At 38.9% G+C, this 17038-nt stretch overlaps 1 protein-coding gene and 1 long non-coding RNA gene across 2 annotated transcripts; one reads left to right on the forward strand and one right to left on the reverse strand.

The window, feature by feature from the left end:
- Window positions 1-4338: 4338 nt before the first annotated feature.
- LOC122052805 (cationic amino acid transporter 6, chloroplastic-like) lies at window positions 4339-6858 on the reverse strand. Its single transcript, XM_042614516.1, has 4 exons — window positions 6492-6858; window positions 6186-6408; window positions 5474-5804; window positions 4339-5330 (listed from the first exon to the last, which is right to left on the reverse strand). The coding sequence occupies exons 1-4, from the start codon at window positions 6856-6858 to the stop codon at window positions 4518-4520; spliced, it is 1734 nt and encodes a 577-aa protein (XP_042470450.1). The 3' UTR covers window positions 4339-4517.
- LOC122052806 lies at window positions 6225-7025 on the forward strand. The gene is made up of 2 exons (XR_006132100.1): window positions 6225-6361; window positions 6497-7025. It is a non-coding gene; the product is annotated as an uncharacterized LOC122052806 (long non-coding RNA).
- Window positions 7026-17038: the final 10013 nt, after the last annotated feature.

Below are 17038 nucleotides of genomic sequence, written 5' to 3' on the forward strand. Positions count from 1 at the left end.
AACAGCTTCTCCAAGCTCCTCCCTTTGACCACCTTGTGTTGCTCGTGCCCGCCTCGGAACTCCGTCTCGTGTGGACCCTCCACCGCTCCAATTTGTACATTACAATTTGAAACTCGAGTTACATTCGAGTCTAAATCTAATTTACAACCAGAATAAGAGAAAGGCACGACGCGCAGGCCGTGGGAGAAAAAAAAAAAACGCAGGTCGTATTATGAATTATAACACAAATCAATCTTATTGGGTATTTTGGGCCATGACTATCACAAATTAATATATAATTCAAAATTATATATTTTCATAATTTTTCTGTAATTTTAAAAATAATTTTTACAATTTTTATGAGTAAAATTTCCCGGCGGTCCCGTTTAGCGGTTTCGGGCGCAATCGCGGAACGGATCCCCTTGCGGGGCCCAGGGGCAGCGCCCCTACCCGTGATCTAACCATCGCGAGGGTTCCTTTGCGATCCAACAGCGCCTAAACCCGCTGTCCCAAAACGATTTGGGTCGAGACATTGCCGTTTCGGAAAAATCTTCCTGGCGGGTTCGTTTTTAGCGATTTCGGGTGCAATCGCGAAGCAAATTCCCTTGCGGGGTTAGGGGCAATGCCCCTACCCACGATCTAACCATCGTGAGTTGCTCCTTTGCGATCTAATGGCACCCGACCCCGCTGTCCCAAACGGATTTGGGGCAAAATGAAGCCGTTTAAAAGAAAACTTTCCGGTAGCCGAAGCCTACAAGTGCCGAGACACTTGTGCTTCGCTTCTACGAAAAAATTACTCATAAAAATTGTAAAAAAAAATTATTTTAAAATTATGAAAAATATATAATTTTGAATTATATATTAATTTGTGATAGTCATGGCCCAAAATACCCAATAAGATTGGATTTGTGTTGTAATTCATAATACGGCCTGCGTGCCGTCATATGATTGTGTGTGCTGTATTTTTATTTTTTTCCCCACGGCCTGCGTGTCGTGCCTTTCTCTTACTAAGAACATAGTTTCAGTAAGAGCAGGCACATAACAACAATCATCTAAATCTAGTACAAGCTCAGAGGGCAGAGATAACTGATAAGTTCCTACAGCATCAGAGCCACGTGCAAAGACTTGTACGAGTTCGTTTGTATTTTTATGAAAAATATACCTTCTGTGATTTTCTGTAAAAATTGAGAAGCAACTCCCTAGCCAGGTCTTGACAGATTGAAGCATAGGGATGTCCTTCCCAATGAGCAGTATGTCATCCACATACAGTATGAGGAAGACAACTATGTCCCCTACAACCTTCTTGTAGACACAAGGCTCATCTTCATTCTTGATGAAACCAAACTGTTTGATTGCATCATCGAATCGAAGATTCCAGCTCCGAGAAGCTTGCTTTAGTCCATAAATAGACCTATCGGAGACTTGGATCGCAAACGATGTTTATCATTATAGATCCAAGTGTTGGATCGACACGCGCTCGAGGTGGGTTTGAATAGCGCTCGTGGCTAAAATCGTTCTATTATCGGAATCGTAACAACTATCGGAGAAGTAACGCAGCGGAAAGTAAACATCCACACAGAAAGACAAGAGAATTTACTTCGTTCGAAACCTTTGACGACTCCTTCTAGAAGGCCCTTTCTCTTAAAGACCCACTTACACCCAATGAGTTTTACCCCTTCGGTGGATCAACCAAAGTCCATACTTGGTTGGTGTACATGGATTCCATCTCGGATCTCATGGCTTCTAGCCATTTCTGAATCTGGTCTCATCACAGCTTCTTGATAGGTGGTAGGCTCATCCTCTATGAGCACAATGTCATCATGGTCGGACAAGAGAAATGAGTATCTCTCGGTGACGACCCTATCAGACTGCGAAGAGGTATGTCTACTTTAGTTCATCAACTCCTTGTGGAACAACATCATCCACAACACTTTGTGGTTCGGTTCAATTTCCATTGAGACATCAATGCTATTGTTCGCATCTTGAACTTCTTCAAGATCGCGCTCCACTAGTCTTTCTAGAAACAAAGTCCTTTTCTAGAAAGACCCCAGTCTTTCACTATCTTGTCTTACTGGGAATGTAGAAATAATATCCTTAGTTTCCTTGGGATATCAATGAAATAACACTTGTCGGATTTGGGTCCTAATTTGTCTGAGACTTGACGTCGTACGTAAGCCTCACAACCCCAAATCCTCATGAAAGACACCTGGGCATCTCTCCCAGTCCATATCCTATATGGTGTCTTTATCACGGCCTTTGATGGAACTCGGTTGAGTATGAAAGCTGCCGTGTCTAGAGCATATCCCCATAGATATGTCGGAAGATCTGTGTGACTCATCATAGATCGTACCATATCTAATAAGGTACGATTCCTCCTTTCGGATACACCATTCCACTGTGGTGTTCCAGGAGGAGTGAGTTGAGATAAAATCCCACACTCAGCTAAGTAGTCACGAAACTCATGGCTTAAGTATTCACCACCTCGATCTGATCGAAGTACTTTAATACTCTTGCCAAGTTGGTTCTGTACTCCATTTTTGAATTCTTTGAACTTTTCAAAGGATTCAGATTTATGTGTCATCAAATACACATAACCATATCTACTGAAGTCATCAGTAAATGTGATGAAGTACCTATAACCGCCTCTAGCAGCAACATTGAAAGGGCCACATACATCACTATGTATGAGTCCTAACAAATCAGTTGCTCTCTCGCTATGCCCACTAAAGGGGATCTTGGTCATCTTGCCTCGTAGGCATGACTCGCATATCTCATATGATTCTAAATCAAATGAGTCTAGCAAACCATCCTTATGGAGCTGGGATAAGCGCTTGTCATTTATATGACCTAAGCGACAGTGCCAGAGGTAGGTTTGGTTCATGTCATTTGACTTGAACCTCTTGGTACTAATGTTATAGATAGAGCTCTCAAGGTCTAGAATATAGAGTCCGTTTATTAGTGGTGCACTACAATAGAACATATCTTTCAAATAAACAGAACAACTTTTGTCTTTTATTATAAAAGAGTATCCTTTCTTGTCTAAACAAGAAACTGAAACTATGTTCTTAGTAAGAACAGACACATAACAACAATCATCTAAATCTAGTACAAGCCCAGAGGGCAGAGATAGCTGATAAGTTCCTACAGCAACAGCAGCCACCCGTGCTCCATTGCCTACTCGTAGGTCCACCTCGCCCTTTGCCAATGCTCTGCTATTTCTCAGCGCCTGCACATCAGTACAAATGTGAGAAGCACATCCAGTATCTAATACCCATGATGTAGAAATAGATAGATTGACTTCTATAACATATATACCTGAAGTGGAAGTCTCACTTCGCTTCTTCTTAAGATCCTCCAAGTATACCTTGCAGTTCCTCTTCCAGTGCCCGGTCTGACCGCAGTGGAAGCAGGTAGCATCCTTGGCGACCCCTCCTTTAGGCTTCAGTGCCTTGCCTTTGCCCTTGGTTTGGGACTTTCCCTTACCTTTGGGCTTGCCCTTGCCCTTGTGCTTCTGGACCATCAGAATGGACTTAACCTTCTTAAGGTTAATCTCAGCAGTTCGTAACATACTAAGTAGCTCGGGCAGTGGCTTGTCAATCTCGTTCATGTTATAGTTGAGAACGAATTGACTATAGCTATCCGGCAAGGACTGCAAGATCAAGTCAGTGGCCAGCTCTTGGCCAAGTGGGAACCTCAGTCAATGCAACCGATTGATTTTGATGGCATTGCTTTTCACTGTGTAAAAGGAAAGATTTATTTATTTGCATCTTATTAATACGAATATCATCATTAGGCTGTTATGGTTCTCATTCATACAATGACATTGATTCGTCTGGTCCCTAGCTGCTATATCTAAGGACATTTATACTTCTGCCAAGGTTTCACTTGACAGTATTCAGTGGGTTCCACGACAGCTTACAGCCATAAAGGCGAGGAACAACAGTCGGCTGTGGATGCGGTACTTGTAAATCAAGTTGGAAAACTAACTGTAAACCACTGAAAAGTAGAGTGGTGACTTGGACTGCTCTGCCAAACTGATGCTCTGCTGTCAGTATTTTCACTTATGGTCCAGCAGCTCAGACGTATAGTGGCCCGGGCATTTCTATCCTCACTTCAGTTACGATTCCATATTTTATCATCAAACTCACCGTGCACGGTGGTCCTTAATTATCCATTTTATTTAATATGAAAAGAGGTTTGAAACACGAATGTGGATCATGCAGTAGCATAAATTTGCTATTCTCTGTATATTATTCACTTATTATGAAGTTAAGTTAGAACTGCTTACATTTCCTCTGAAAGTTATGTACCAAATTTAATTTGAAAACATTGTTCAGGAAAGAATTAATGATGAGATCGAGTTACAATCGATAGTGAGTCGTCCAAGCATATTCCATGTTTAAAGTTTGATATAATGGATTATTGTAGGAAATGCTCATATGGAAAGCCTGCACTAGTTATTTTGCTTTTGCTTTCGTTTTGGATTTCGTTTTGGGTATGTGATTCTTACAAAGTGGTCAGCTAGCTAGCTAAAACACCTATACTACGTCGCCTTTGGCATGCTGCTGCTGCTTCTGAAAAGATTGGTCGACATGATTGCCCTCAGAAGTTGATCCCCTTTCGACCCCCATCTCCTCTGCATGAAACGCGGAGTGGACACCGTACAACGCATAGAACAACGTGACGAGGAAGCTCCACAAGCCAAACCTGAGAAAGGATCTCTTGTCTAGGCTGGCCATCAGAAACACACTGAGGAAGATAGAGGCCGCTGCCGGCCATGGCATGAGTGGGACAGCCCACTCGGCAGTGCCGCCCTGATGGCACGGCATCTTGCAGTGGAATAATGCAGTGATGCCGATGGTGGAGATGCCGAATAAAGCGAGCCCCCAGTAGTTCCCTTCGTTCAGCTTCCACGAGAGGGAGAAGCCGATAGAGAAGGAGGTGAGCAGCGCAAGGAACAGTAAGGTGGGGCGGGGGTCACTGCTGTCGAGCAACTTCACGTAACGCCTGTAGACGAGCGCGTTGGCCACTAGTAGGAACACCAGCAGAGTCCCGATCGATATCATCTCTATAACCACTTGGAGATCTGTGAAGAGCGCAATGCATGCGGTGCATATCCCTAAGAAGATGGTGGCGTTGATGGGAGTCCCCGTGGAGGGATGCACTTTAGCCAACCAAAATGGCACGAGATGAGCCCGACCCACAACGCACAAGTACCTCGCCTGACCAAGCATGGCCACCAGCAGCGAGGCGATGATGCCCAAGCTTGCTCCCACTCCCACAAGGTTGCCCATCCATTTCCACCCCACTGTGTTCCTGAAGGCCGCCGCGAAAGAGGCATCGCTCAATATCTAAACAATTATTCATCAACCAAACTAATTAACTTAATTTACTGGAGTAGTGCACTGGCCTGGACTGGGAAATTAAGCTATATATATATATAATATGTGCTAATTAATTAATTAATTAAGCTATATATATAGAATTAACCGACCTCATTGTAGGGGATCATGGAGCACAAGGCTAAGGCCATAAGGCAGTAGAGAGTGGAGACGATGAGCACTGAGCCAGCAATGCCGATGGGAAGGCTCTTGGATGGGCATCTGATCTCCTCTGCCATGGTCGAAACGGAATCATACCCAAGGTAGCTCACATACACTATGGCTGCACCATCGAACACGCCTTCCACACCAAAAGGAACGAATCCTTTGGGTTGGATCAAGTTTTTATGGTTTCCGTTAGCGAAGCAAACGACGATGATGAACACAAAGAAGATTACATGGAAGGCCGTCATCACAATGTTCACAATCGAGCTCTCCTTCGTGCTGATAATTAACAAAAATAAGTCATAATTAAGTGACTAGCTAGAATATATAGTTAATGTGCAGAGTTTAATTTCCAGATCATATATATATATATAGATCACTGCAACTTGTTAATTAATTCCTCTTGAGTTACTTAATTAATTCAACTTTGTTGTTTTATAAAAAAATGACTGAATACCTATAAAATTAAGGTACGTAAAAGAACCTTCCATATGAGCTGACTCCCACTATCTCATAAGCAAACAAAAGTGCAGTACTTTTTAAGTTCGTGCATGCCACCAACAAGAAGGTAAGAAAGAGAAAAAGAAAGAAGAAGATCAATATTGGAAATCAAAATTAAGGTAGCATTAATGGGAATAACTAAAATTGATATATATATACCTGTGGCACAAACAAACTGTGATGAGAAGCACAAGAGCAACAGCAGGGAAATCAAGTGAGTTATAGTCTTTGGGCAGTCCCTCCACCTCCACTCTCCACAACTTCGGATCGCTCACCCCAAAAGCCTGGCTCAAGTACTCCGTGAAAGTCCTCGCCACCGCAGCGTTCGACAGCACGTACTCCATCAAAATATTTGCTCCCCCAAAATAACCTACGAACTCTCCTATATATTTTCCATGCATAATTAATTAATTTATTGAATTTAATTTGTTGTTAATTCTACGTATATGACAAAGTAAAATTTACCAAAGGTTACTCTGAGGTAGCTAAAGGCGCCGCCGGCGACCGGAATCGCGACGGCAAACTCGGTGTAGCACATGGAGGAGAGGAAGGCGGAGGCGCCGGCGACGAGATAGGAGAGGAAGACGGAAGGGCCGGCGACGTCATGGGCGGCGCGGCCGGTGGTGACGAAGACTCCGGCTCCCAGCATGCCGGCGACGCCGAGGGCGACGAGGTCGTACCACTCGAGCTTGCGCTTCATGTCGGCGCCGGACCTTTGGCGAACTTGGTTGAGCTCTTGGTCCGGCGTCCATGTCACGAACATCCTTCTTCGGAGGCGTTGAGGGGTTTGGGAGAGACCATGGAGGAGGGTGGAGCAGTGCGCGGTGGCCATGAATAAGTTCCTTTTCTTTTTTTTGGGCTAACTATTTACACCCATGCAAGGCCAAGGCCCTCCCTTGCCTGCCTTTATACTTGATCATCAAATTAGGTAGCAGGATGTGTATGTTTATAATCATCTCCTGAAACTAATTAAAGAATCAGTAACCAAATTATATATCATCCAGAAAATTCCAAGGGGGTTTATAATTATTTGCTTATCCTAGAAAGCATTTACATCTTTAGATGAAAAGGTTACCCATAGTTTTGGTCCATTTCGCATATACACACACACTTTTGCTATTGGATTAGTAAAGCTACACAAAGTTTGTTTGATCACATTTGTGTCAAAATAGAGCCACACCACACTTTGTCTAGTCTAATGAATGTCTAATTAAAGTATGATTCCATACACTTGTTCTCTTGCTTTAACTCTCCAATTGTTTGTTACTATATATATTGACATGTTAAATGACCACACACACCTTCTTTTGTCCTACTGCCTTGTTTAATTTGTCAAAGAAATTTTGCATGATGTTCTTTTCATTCAAGTTATTTCCCACACCAACATGTAAATACCTGTACAATTTATTTATTTATGTTTAATATGATACTTTTGGAATGAGAAATACTGAAAGAACAAAAAAACATTAATAGATCACTTAGGAATTTATAACCCACTGTATGTATAACATAGTCAATTGATCGAACCGCGTACTGACCGACAAATTAACCCAATGTATCAGGTTAGACTGACTTAGATCCATTTGCCCATTGTGCATTGTCTTTAATTAATTAATTGGTTAGTCCTTGGCATAGTTTTTTATCAGCCCATTCACAATTATTTATATGTTCTGTGTAGACAAAGTGTTTTTCTATTCAGAAAACATCATTATAAGTTATCCGATCAAGTACTCTTGCAACCTAGCAGTGGTATAACATCTGTGTGTCTTCTTTTGAAAAGGAATACAGATACCAGTGCTTTCAATAGTGTCATGCATGAAGAATTATTGGAGATCACAAAGCTAACATGAGATCTTCTTGATTCATTAAATTATACTAAGATTAGACGTTTGATCAATGAAATGTAATCTCTCAATTAGACTTGATTTGTTGGCCGGAGAATCTAGCATCGAGGGACTTTTGATGACAAGATCAGCTAAGCTATTGGGCTATAATTGAAGCTAGGTAGCTCATTCATGGAATAAGCTTTCAAGTGTTTGTGTAACATTATGTGCCCTCCCCTTTAGGTCATGGAGGTGGCTTTTTGAGAAGTGACCACGGGAAAGAGAGGTTGAAGGACATGCTTGTTTTAAGCATGCGAGAATAAAAGTACTAATACCCTTCAACCGCATTGCCAAAGCATTAATTTCACTAATTGTTATTGTCAAAAAAAAAAAAAAAAACAATTCCAATGAATTCGACTGTCCACATGTCAAGCTTAATTTGACTGGATCTTCAAATCAAACTTTCTAATAAAAAAAATTAGACAAGTAATTGGACATTTTTATTGTCATCATCATGTCGTGATTGAAAAAGAGAAGAAACCTTCCAACTCTTCTATCACTTATATTTCACTATTAGATAGATGCTTAAAAGCCATTGGAGCACCTCCAATGGTTCATCTTTCTCATCGCCATTTATTGCGTTCTTTGACTCCAACAATGAATTGTTGGGGTTACTTTTTTAGATGCAAATCTTATCGAAATCTTAGATTGATATCACTTTTCTTGTATATAGTAATCGGAAAAACTTCTCAGTCTCATATGTGAAAGAGACTTTATTACTTACTTTTTCTAGGGAAGAAAAGAAGAGTAAACGTTTTATAATCCTGCCTTCAATACTATAAATTTGTGTCCATTCATTTTAAACAAATTCGTATAAATTTAGTTTAAAAAATTAAGGATGCTTACTTGAAATTCTTTTTGTTAAAAAGCAACTCTAAAAATAGTAAACATTAATAAAAACAACTTTTTAAACTAAATTTTAATAGAAATAAGCAGTAAACATTTGTTTGTGCATTAGTTAATTAAATAGAAAGCGTACCACTCCTTCATTTAGAGTTCTTTAAACATATTTTAACATTTGCTAAACCTTTACAGTTGGTATAGCATCTTTATCTTGACAAGCACTATGAATAACTAAATGCAATTATGAAAATCAATTTAGTAACATTGGATGGATCATGGGAATTCAACTCACATGCATGGCAGCTAATTGTGATAATTTGAACTAGCATCTTGGGTTGTTATGTATTAATATAATATGGATACTTAAAATGAATCATATTTTATAATTTGATATTAATTCCACTTTTTTTTTAAAAAAATATCTTTTCTTTTGACTCTACTTGGATCGTGTACTCGAGTATAGGTTAGCTTTAATTCTTTTATGTGGATTGAGATGTAATCAAATTTCCAACATAATCCACAAACTTCTTCACTAAACCTTCAGTTGTTGCTTTCAACTTTAGTATCAAACTTTAAAGCTAAGAATTCAACCAGGGGAAAACAGCCCTCGTGTAACATTACTCTAACAAATAGAAGTATAGGGACTAAAGTTGGTCAAAAACTGTTCGTGTGTGATGGAACCCTGTAAATGAGGGAAAAAGGGAAGCTATGCAAATTAAGATCCTCACCTTTTGACTATTCATAATGAGCCTATTAGATTGTGATGGGTTAGTCAACATATATGATTCACGTGGTCTGCATAATTGTTGTGTCACTACTAAAGGATTGGCACTCTGATATAACAAAAGAAATTGTTGAGTTGTGAGTCTAAAAAGACTGATTAAACTATCAACTCGAGAGGAATACTAAAGCAAATAATTCAAGGAGAAAATAATATGATGAGTTAGGCTCAGTTATTATCCGAATTGGTCTTGTTCAAACCAATGTCAAGTCTATTTCAACCTCAAATCAACATGGATTCAAGCCTAAAATTCATGTCTACTAAGTCCATTCTAACCTGAAATCGACATGGATTCAAGCGTAAACGAATCCAAATAGTGTGATCAGGAACACCACAAAAATGTCAAGCATGTGAGTGGATGAACCACTAGAGGTAGTGGAAAACATGCCAACTAATTAGTAGAGAAAATGTCTCCAAAATAAAATAAGTTCTTGAACAAAATCGAAAGAACTATTCAGACAGAACGGAAAGATCATCTCTAGTTCAGTTTGCCCTAAAAAAACAGTCAATTTCAGTTTTTTTGTAAACTGAAATTAGTTTAGCTGCCAAAAAAAAAAAAAAAATGCTGATACAAAACTCTTAAGTCAATACTCAAATTGGAGCAATCAAATACCATCTGTCTCTTTAAACCTGCATTTGCCAAAAAGATGAACTGCAAATTCTACTCTCGAATAACAGAAGGTATCTGACATAATCAACCTTTTGATGATAAGTTTACAGAAAACTCTGCAGTTGGCACACTCTTAACTCTGGATATTGACATATTCAAAAGAGTACAGAAAACTCAGCATATAGAAGAGGATTTGGAGACCATCTATCTGTTGGATATATGTGAATAGAGAAAAGATGGAAGAGACATAAAATTTCATTGTGAATGGACTTTAGTCCCACATTGAGAGTTTCAAGACATATTAGGTAATTTATATTGCTTCACATACATTACATTGACATAAGTTAACTCATTTACCATTGTATCATGTGATATTCAAAAATTTTCCTTTCGACACATTCTCTAATTTAGAAAGATCCCTCCATAGTTGTCTTTAGTTACAAGTAATGCCTTTGCTCTCAAAGATGTCTATCTCTGGGGATGAACTTACTAGTTAGGTTAATACTAGCTCAATGAAGGAGTTGTCCACTGAACACGCTATAGAGAGATGTACTTACTTTCTCATGGTTTTAGTTGTTTGGAGAAAAATAGACAAAAGTCACTGAAATACAGCATAGATTAAACCTCCTCACTCACCAATGAGTTGGCTGAGTGAATTAACACAAGATTTCAAGCCTTACCAAACTGGAGTTGTCCCTTCCAAGGACAAATCCAAAGGGAATTAGGCTCCATAGGGAAAAAGAACATTTGCTTTCTCTAAATCAAGCTAGTCAAGTAGGCAGAGAGGGTACTCTAAGTGCTCATTCAATTCGCTTGGACCAACCCACACCTTGTTCGACTAGCAAATTCAAATCAACTAACTTGCCTAACTCCATTAAACTAACGAACCTACCTCTACGAGACCTACTGAACTATTGACCCACCTAGACTGACCTGCTTGACCATATTGGCCCATACAACACGGTTCGATCATACCAGATGACTAACTTACTCTTTGAATGGTTTGGCTTGATTAACCTATCCAGTTTGCCCGCCATATGAGCCCACCTGACAACAATTTCTAACACAAAAGAGGGTGAAGGAAAAAGAAAAAATAAAAGATATCCTGCTAGAACACCCAAAGGATTAAAACTTCAAGCAAGTGTAGGAAAAATAAATCATTTTTAATTTCCATTTAAGACCATATTGACAGAGGAGAAGTGAACTCTGTAATGGAGAAGCCTAAAAGGATCAAAGAATAATAAGCATGAAGAAAAATTTGAGGAAAGTCTATATTAAAATTTTAGTTTTGGTAATGTGGTTAAAAGTTAACTTTAACTAAAGGTTCAAGTAGCATTTGGTGTTTCCTAATAAACAAAATCTCCTAACATGCACTTTATCAGTTGAGTCTGAGTCGAGACAGACACGACAAGGAGACAAGTGCATGAGTGAGCACAAAAGCAAGTCCACAAACATGTAAGTGCAAAATGAAACAATAAACACTAGAATTACTTTTAATCAACTGACTACTTTTGGACAACTGATGGTTTACGTTATAACGAATCTAATTAATGAATGAGGTTGGAAAAATGTATTTTTGAAATTAGATATATCATTTGATAAATTTTAAAATATGGTGTGTCCTTTGGGAATTCTTAAAATGTAATATCATAGTTCCTTATTGGCCTTTCAATAACAAGTTTAAGGTGATGTTCCCCTATTTCTATTTAGCTTAGTTAGGCTGATGTGGCAGATGTTGTCGGCCTCATGGAATCCAGAGTTGTATTGAGTTGTAAGTCAAAGTCAAACAAATCAAATCTGCTATACCGTAATCAAGCCCGGTCAAAGGGGAGCCCGAGTGAAGCATAGCCCCCGCCGACTCCACAACTTAAGCTTGACCATGCCCGACCTTGACCATGCTCGACTTCGCCACACCTGACCTCATCTAGCTTGGCAATGCTCGGCCTCCTTCAGCTCAATCCATTCCAGAGATCTCCAGATGCGGCCACTAGCTTCGAAGAAAAGGAAGAAAAATTTCACGAAGGACTTACAAAAGGTGATGAAAGCAAGTGACTCAAAGGCAAAGATCATACGTTACGGGTGCAACAAAAAAGGACACTACAAGAATGAGTATTCGAATATGAAAGACGACAAACCCAAATCAACCAAAAAAAAAAGACACTCAAGGCAACATAGGACGAGTCATTCTCAGAAGAATTAAATATTGAAGATCAGAAGCATCATAACTACCTCGAATTGATGGCAACAGAATCGGAATAAGAAAGCGAGTCCGAGGACGAATCAAGTCGCGAGTCCGCACTCATTTCCAAAACTTCGAACAAGGTATCCTCCATCTTAACCTCCAAATTTTTTAGAATAATTACATGATTAAATAAAAAAATTAATTAAATATAAAAAATAAAATGAATCACTTCTTGAGAAAAATTAATACCTCAAAGAAGAAATTAAAAATAAAAATTCAAATTAAGGTATAAAACTTAGGAGGAAAACACAAATTTAAAAAATGAAATTAATAATCTTAAAGGATGATAAAAAAACTTGAATTTAATTCTTAAAACCTAAAAAGTTATATACGATAAGTCTGGGCTCAGATATAAGTCCAGCTCAACAAATAAAATATTTATATCACTCATAAGCCAAAACAAAATCTAATTAAAGTTTGGGTTCCAAAAGCATGTCTAACCATCTAAGTATGACTCAATCAATTCTATGTGACGAAACACAAAATCCATTACATAAATCCATCTAAACCTAACCCAAACCAAAATCTAAAACGTAAAGCCAAATCAACCAAACCAAATCCAAATCGAAAAAATAAATTTAAATCAAATAACTACAAAACCAACTCAAACTCAAATTATCATCAAGTCTATTATAACTATAAAAGTAATCGACATAAACCTAAAATCTAAAACTAAAGGTTCAATAATTTAGGGGGAGATTCTAAATTAGCTGACGCCTACAAAATAATAGGTTACCTGACAGGGTAATTAAAATTAGATCAAAAAGGGATAAAAGTTTAACTTGATAAAATGACACTGGAAAAATTTTGGATGATAGTAGGTTAGAGAAGCTCTGTCTATACATGTCTAGGAAGATATGACTTCGACCTAGTGCATTAGTGGAACTAACTGAACTTACCCCTTACCAATCCTAGCTGGTTAGACCAAAGTTTTGTTATTAAGTTAAGTGGATAAGACTATTTGGAAAACCTCGAAGGTGTAACTACTCTAATGATATCCAGATGACTCACCACAACTTAGAAGTTTATTCAAAGAATGCATGTTTGCTGAACTCAAGGCTAAACTTGAATCTAACACAAGTTTAAACCAAACCCTGAAATTCAACTTAAACTTATCTCACAAAATCATAGGATTCCTTTGTCTGGGTGAGAAGAATAAGGATAAAATTTAAACTAAATTAAATTAAGTCAAAATTAAAATTAAATCAATCAAGTTAAAATGAGTTCACACTTAAGCTGAACTTTTTGTTTCTCCTAAATTTTTTAGAAATCTAAATGAATATTAGACATTGGTTGCTCTTGACACATGACCGGGAATCAAACAATGTTCACAAAACTAACCTTCAAAAAGACTAGAAATAGTAGCATTTGGAAACAATGGCAAATTGAAGGTAATTGGAATAGGTAACATTGAGTTAGAATCTAATTTTGTTATTAAGAAAGTACTCCTTATTGAGAATTTTAAATTTAACTTACTCCGTGTTAGTCAATTGTGTGACTCAGAATATAAGGTTATATTTACATCCATTGAATGCTTAATTAAACATATGAAAGACCCTATAATAAAACTAAAAAGACTTAAGAATAATAATATTTATACAATTGATCTAGCCAGTCTCTCACATAAGTGTCACTTGACACAAAAAGAGAAAACCTGGCTATGACACAGGAGAATGTCCCACACTAACTTTAGAAACCTCACTAAAGTAAATGAGTTAGTTAGAGGACTACCAAAAGTACCTAACTTAGACTCAATAATTTATAATGCTTGTCAACAAGGAAAACAAACCAAATTAACTCATAAACCAATTAATCAAATTCAAACCAACTCACCACTTGAGTTATTACTGTTGGATCGAAAGTGCTAGAGGGGGTGAATAGCGCTCGTGGCTTTCACTTTTCATGTCGGAAAACTTTAAGTAATACGCAGCGGAAAATTAAAACAAACAACCCAAACACCAAGATTTACTTGGTTTGGAGCCTTAGGTGACTCCTATTCCAAGACCTGTGATCGTTGATCACTCTCGGTGAACAATCACTATCAATTCGTAAATCTGTACAACTTCAAATTACAATTAAATACAGTAAAATATACCAACGATAAAAGAGAATAGCGAATCTGAAGTTTCTGGTCGTTGGAGTCTAGTTGCGGCTTTGTCAGAACGTTCTTTAAGTAGCACACGAAAGAAGGATCTCCTTTCTGATGATGTTCCTTGCTGTTGCTCGAGACCTGCTTATAAAGCTCGTGGAGGGCGCCTCCAACACCATGGAGGGCGCCCTCAACCCCGCTAAATCCGTAACGTGGATGAGCTCTAATCCGATCACAGTTTATCCGCCTTAGGGTGCCCTTAACCTCCATGAGAATGCCCTTGTGCTAGTGTCTAGGGTGCCCTTAAGCTCCATGAGAGCACCCTCTGCTCAACATCCAGGGCACCCTTAAGCTCCATGAGGACGCCCTCACGCCTTGCTGCGAGAGGGTCTTTTTCGTCCCTGAAAAGAGTGTTAGTCCAGAGAAGCATATTCTGCAAAACAGAGTTAGCACAATTAAACATAATAAATATGATTATTTGACAGTCACCGACTGTCCAATTCTGACTTTACATTCTCTACCGAAAACGCTAGGTCAAATCGACGTCTACTATTCCCTCACCGGGGAACGCGTCATCACCTACTCCACTCAGGAGAGTTTACCTGTTGCCAGTTGATCCTCCAGACCAATTGGACTTTTGCTCTGCGCCCAAGGCTTCAGGACTTTCCGCAGGATGTCCACTCCATGACCCGCCTAGTCTTTCACCAAGTTTACGACATCAGGATTTTTCACCTAGAGTTCTCAACTCTAGGACTTTTGCTCGAAGCCCTCGACCCGCCAAGACTTCCCGCCAAGGGTTACTACCCTCTAGGACCTAGGGTTACCTCCCCCTAGGATTTTTCACCTGCCTAACCGCAGCTAGAACTTCTGCCTAAGTACACTTAGGACTTTCCTACAATCTCATTTAAACACATTAGATAACAATACTGTAGGACTGTTGCGGCCGGCTAGAAGGGGAGGGGGGAGTTGGATAGCCTGCAAATTCAAAAACAAACCAACCCTTCTCGAACTTTTAAACTAACACTTGCATAAAATAAAAGCAATAAATAAAATCAGAAAAGTAAAAGGCACACCGAGATTTACTTGGTTACAACCGGGGAGGTTGTTAATCCAAGAAAGCGTAGCACTAGTGTCTCCTTCAGGCGGAGAAGCCTTTTATAGCAATGAAGCGCACAACAGAAGCTAAACTACAGAAAAGCGTACAAGTGTAGAAAGAATGTTTAAGTTCTGAAATGATGAAAAGCTTCTGGACCAAGACAATATTTATAGCCTTGGTCGGGGCACCTCGAAGGGTTCCGGTCGCCCTAGGGGGGATAAAATTTTATCCACCAACGTTCAGATCGCGTTTGATGTAATCTGGTCAACAAGTCTGGTCCAGGCGCCCGGAAGGGTTCCGGGTGCCCCGGGCTGCTCCGGGCGCCCCGAGCTGTTCCAGGCGCCCCGGAGCCTAAAGTCAACCGATGTTGACTTTTTCATCCGGGGACCACTGCTCCGGTTCAGTTCGCCTTGGTCCAGGTCTTCCATTCCAGATCCGCTCGCTTGGGTGATCTCGGCAATCCGGAAAAGGGCTCACCTGAACCCAAGTTCCGGTCTTCTCGAGCGGGCTTCCCTTCGGCTTCTCGTCCCTTGGAATCGCTGCGTGCTTCCTTTTCGTCCACCAGCGTACTCATCCTCAGTTTTCGTCCCTCGGTCGCACCCCGTGCCGACCTCCTCACTAGCTACGTCTCTTGCTCCTCGAGCAATCTTCCGCTAGACTTATACCTCTCTTGCCCCTCGAAAATTTTATTTTTGGTCTACCTCTACCTCCCCCTAGACTTATACTTTTCCTTCTCCCCCTTTGATCACAAAAAAAATGGGGTTCCAAGAAAAACAATCTAACGGTTAAAGACTTTGAAAAAATATTTCTAAGTCAAAAGGTTTTAAGTTTTAAAAAATTTGAAAATTTTTCTAAGTAATTTAAGCAGAAATTTCTAGTTCCAGAGAAAGTTTTTAACTTAGGAAAAAATAATTTTTGAGAGTTTTTCTAAGTTAAAAAAATTCTAAGTAAAAATATTTTTGAAATAAAAACAAAAAAATTTCTAGCTTAATTTTTTTTAAGAAAATTTTTCTAAGTAAAAAAATTTGACTTAGGCAATTTTTACTAAAAAAAAAATTAAAAAGGAAATTTTTCTAAGTAAGTAAATTTCTAAATTGAAAAAAAATATTTTGAATAACCTTTTTAAAGCATTAATTAATTTTTGTATTAATGCTTTATTAGTAAGTTAATTAAATATTTAGTTCAATATTATGACTTCCAGGTCGTGGCGAGACACTAGGCCTTCTTGGTTATTGGAGCATTGACAAAATCTCATAAAGAAATTATTTATTTAATTTTCTCACTTAAAGTGCTAATTTTAATTTTAAAATTTAGTTTAAGCATGATTTAGGAACCCAATATAGGTTCCAACCTACTGGATTAACCAAAAAGTTTTTAGGGACATATTTTCTTTAAATGTTCCTAATTTGTCCCGGGTGATATTTAAAGTACCAATTTAAATTATTAAATCTTCTAAAATTGGTTTTAG

The sequence above is a fragment of the Zingiber officinale genome, chromosome 3A (genome assembly GCF_018446385.1).
Source record: "Zingiber officinale cultivar Zhangliang chromosome 3A, Zo_v1.1, whole genome shotgun sequence".
In the NCBI taxonomy this organism is placed as follows: Eukaryota; Viridiplantae; Streptophyta; class Magnoliopsida; order Zingiberales; family Zingiberaceae; genus Zingiber; species Zingiber officinale.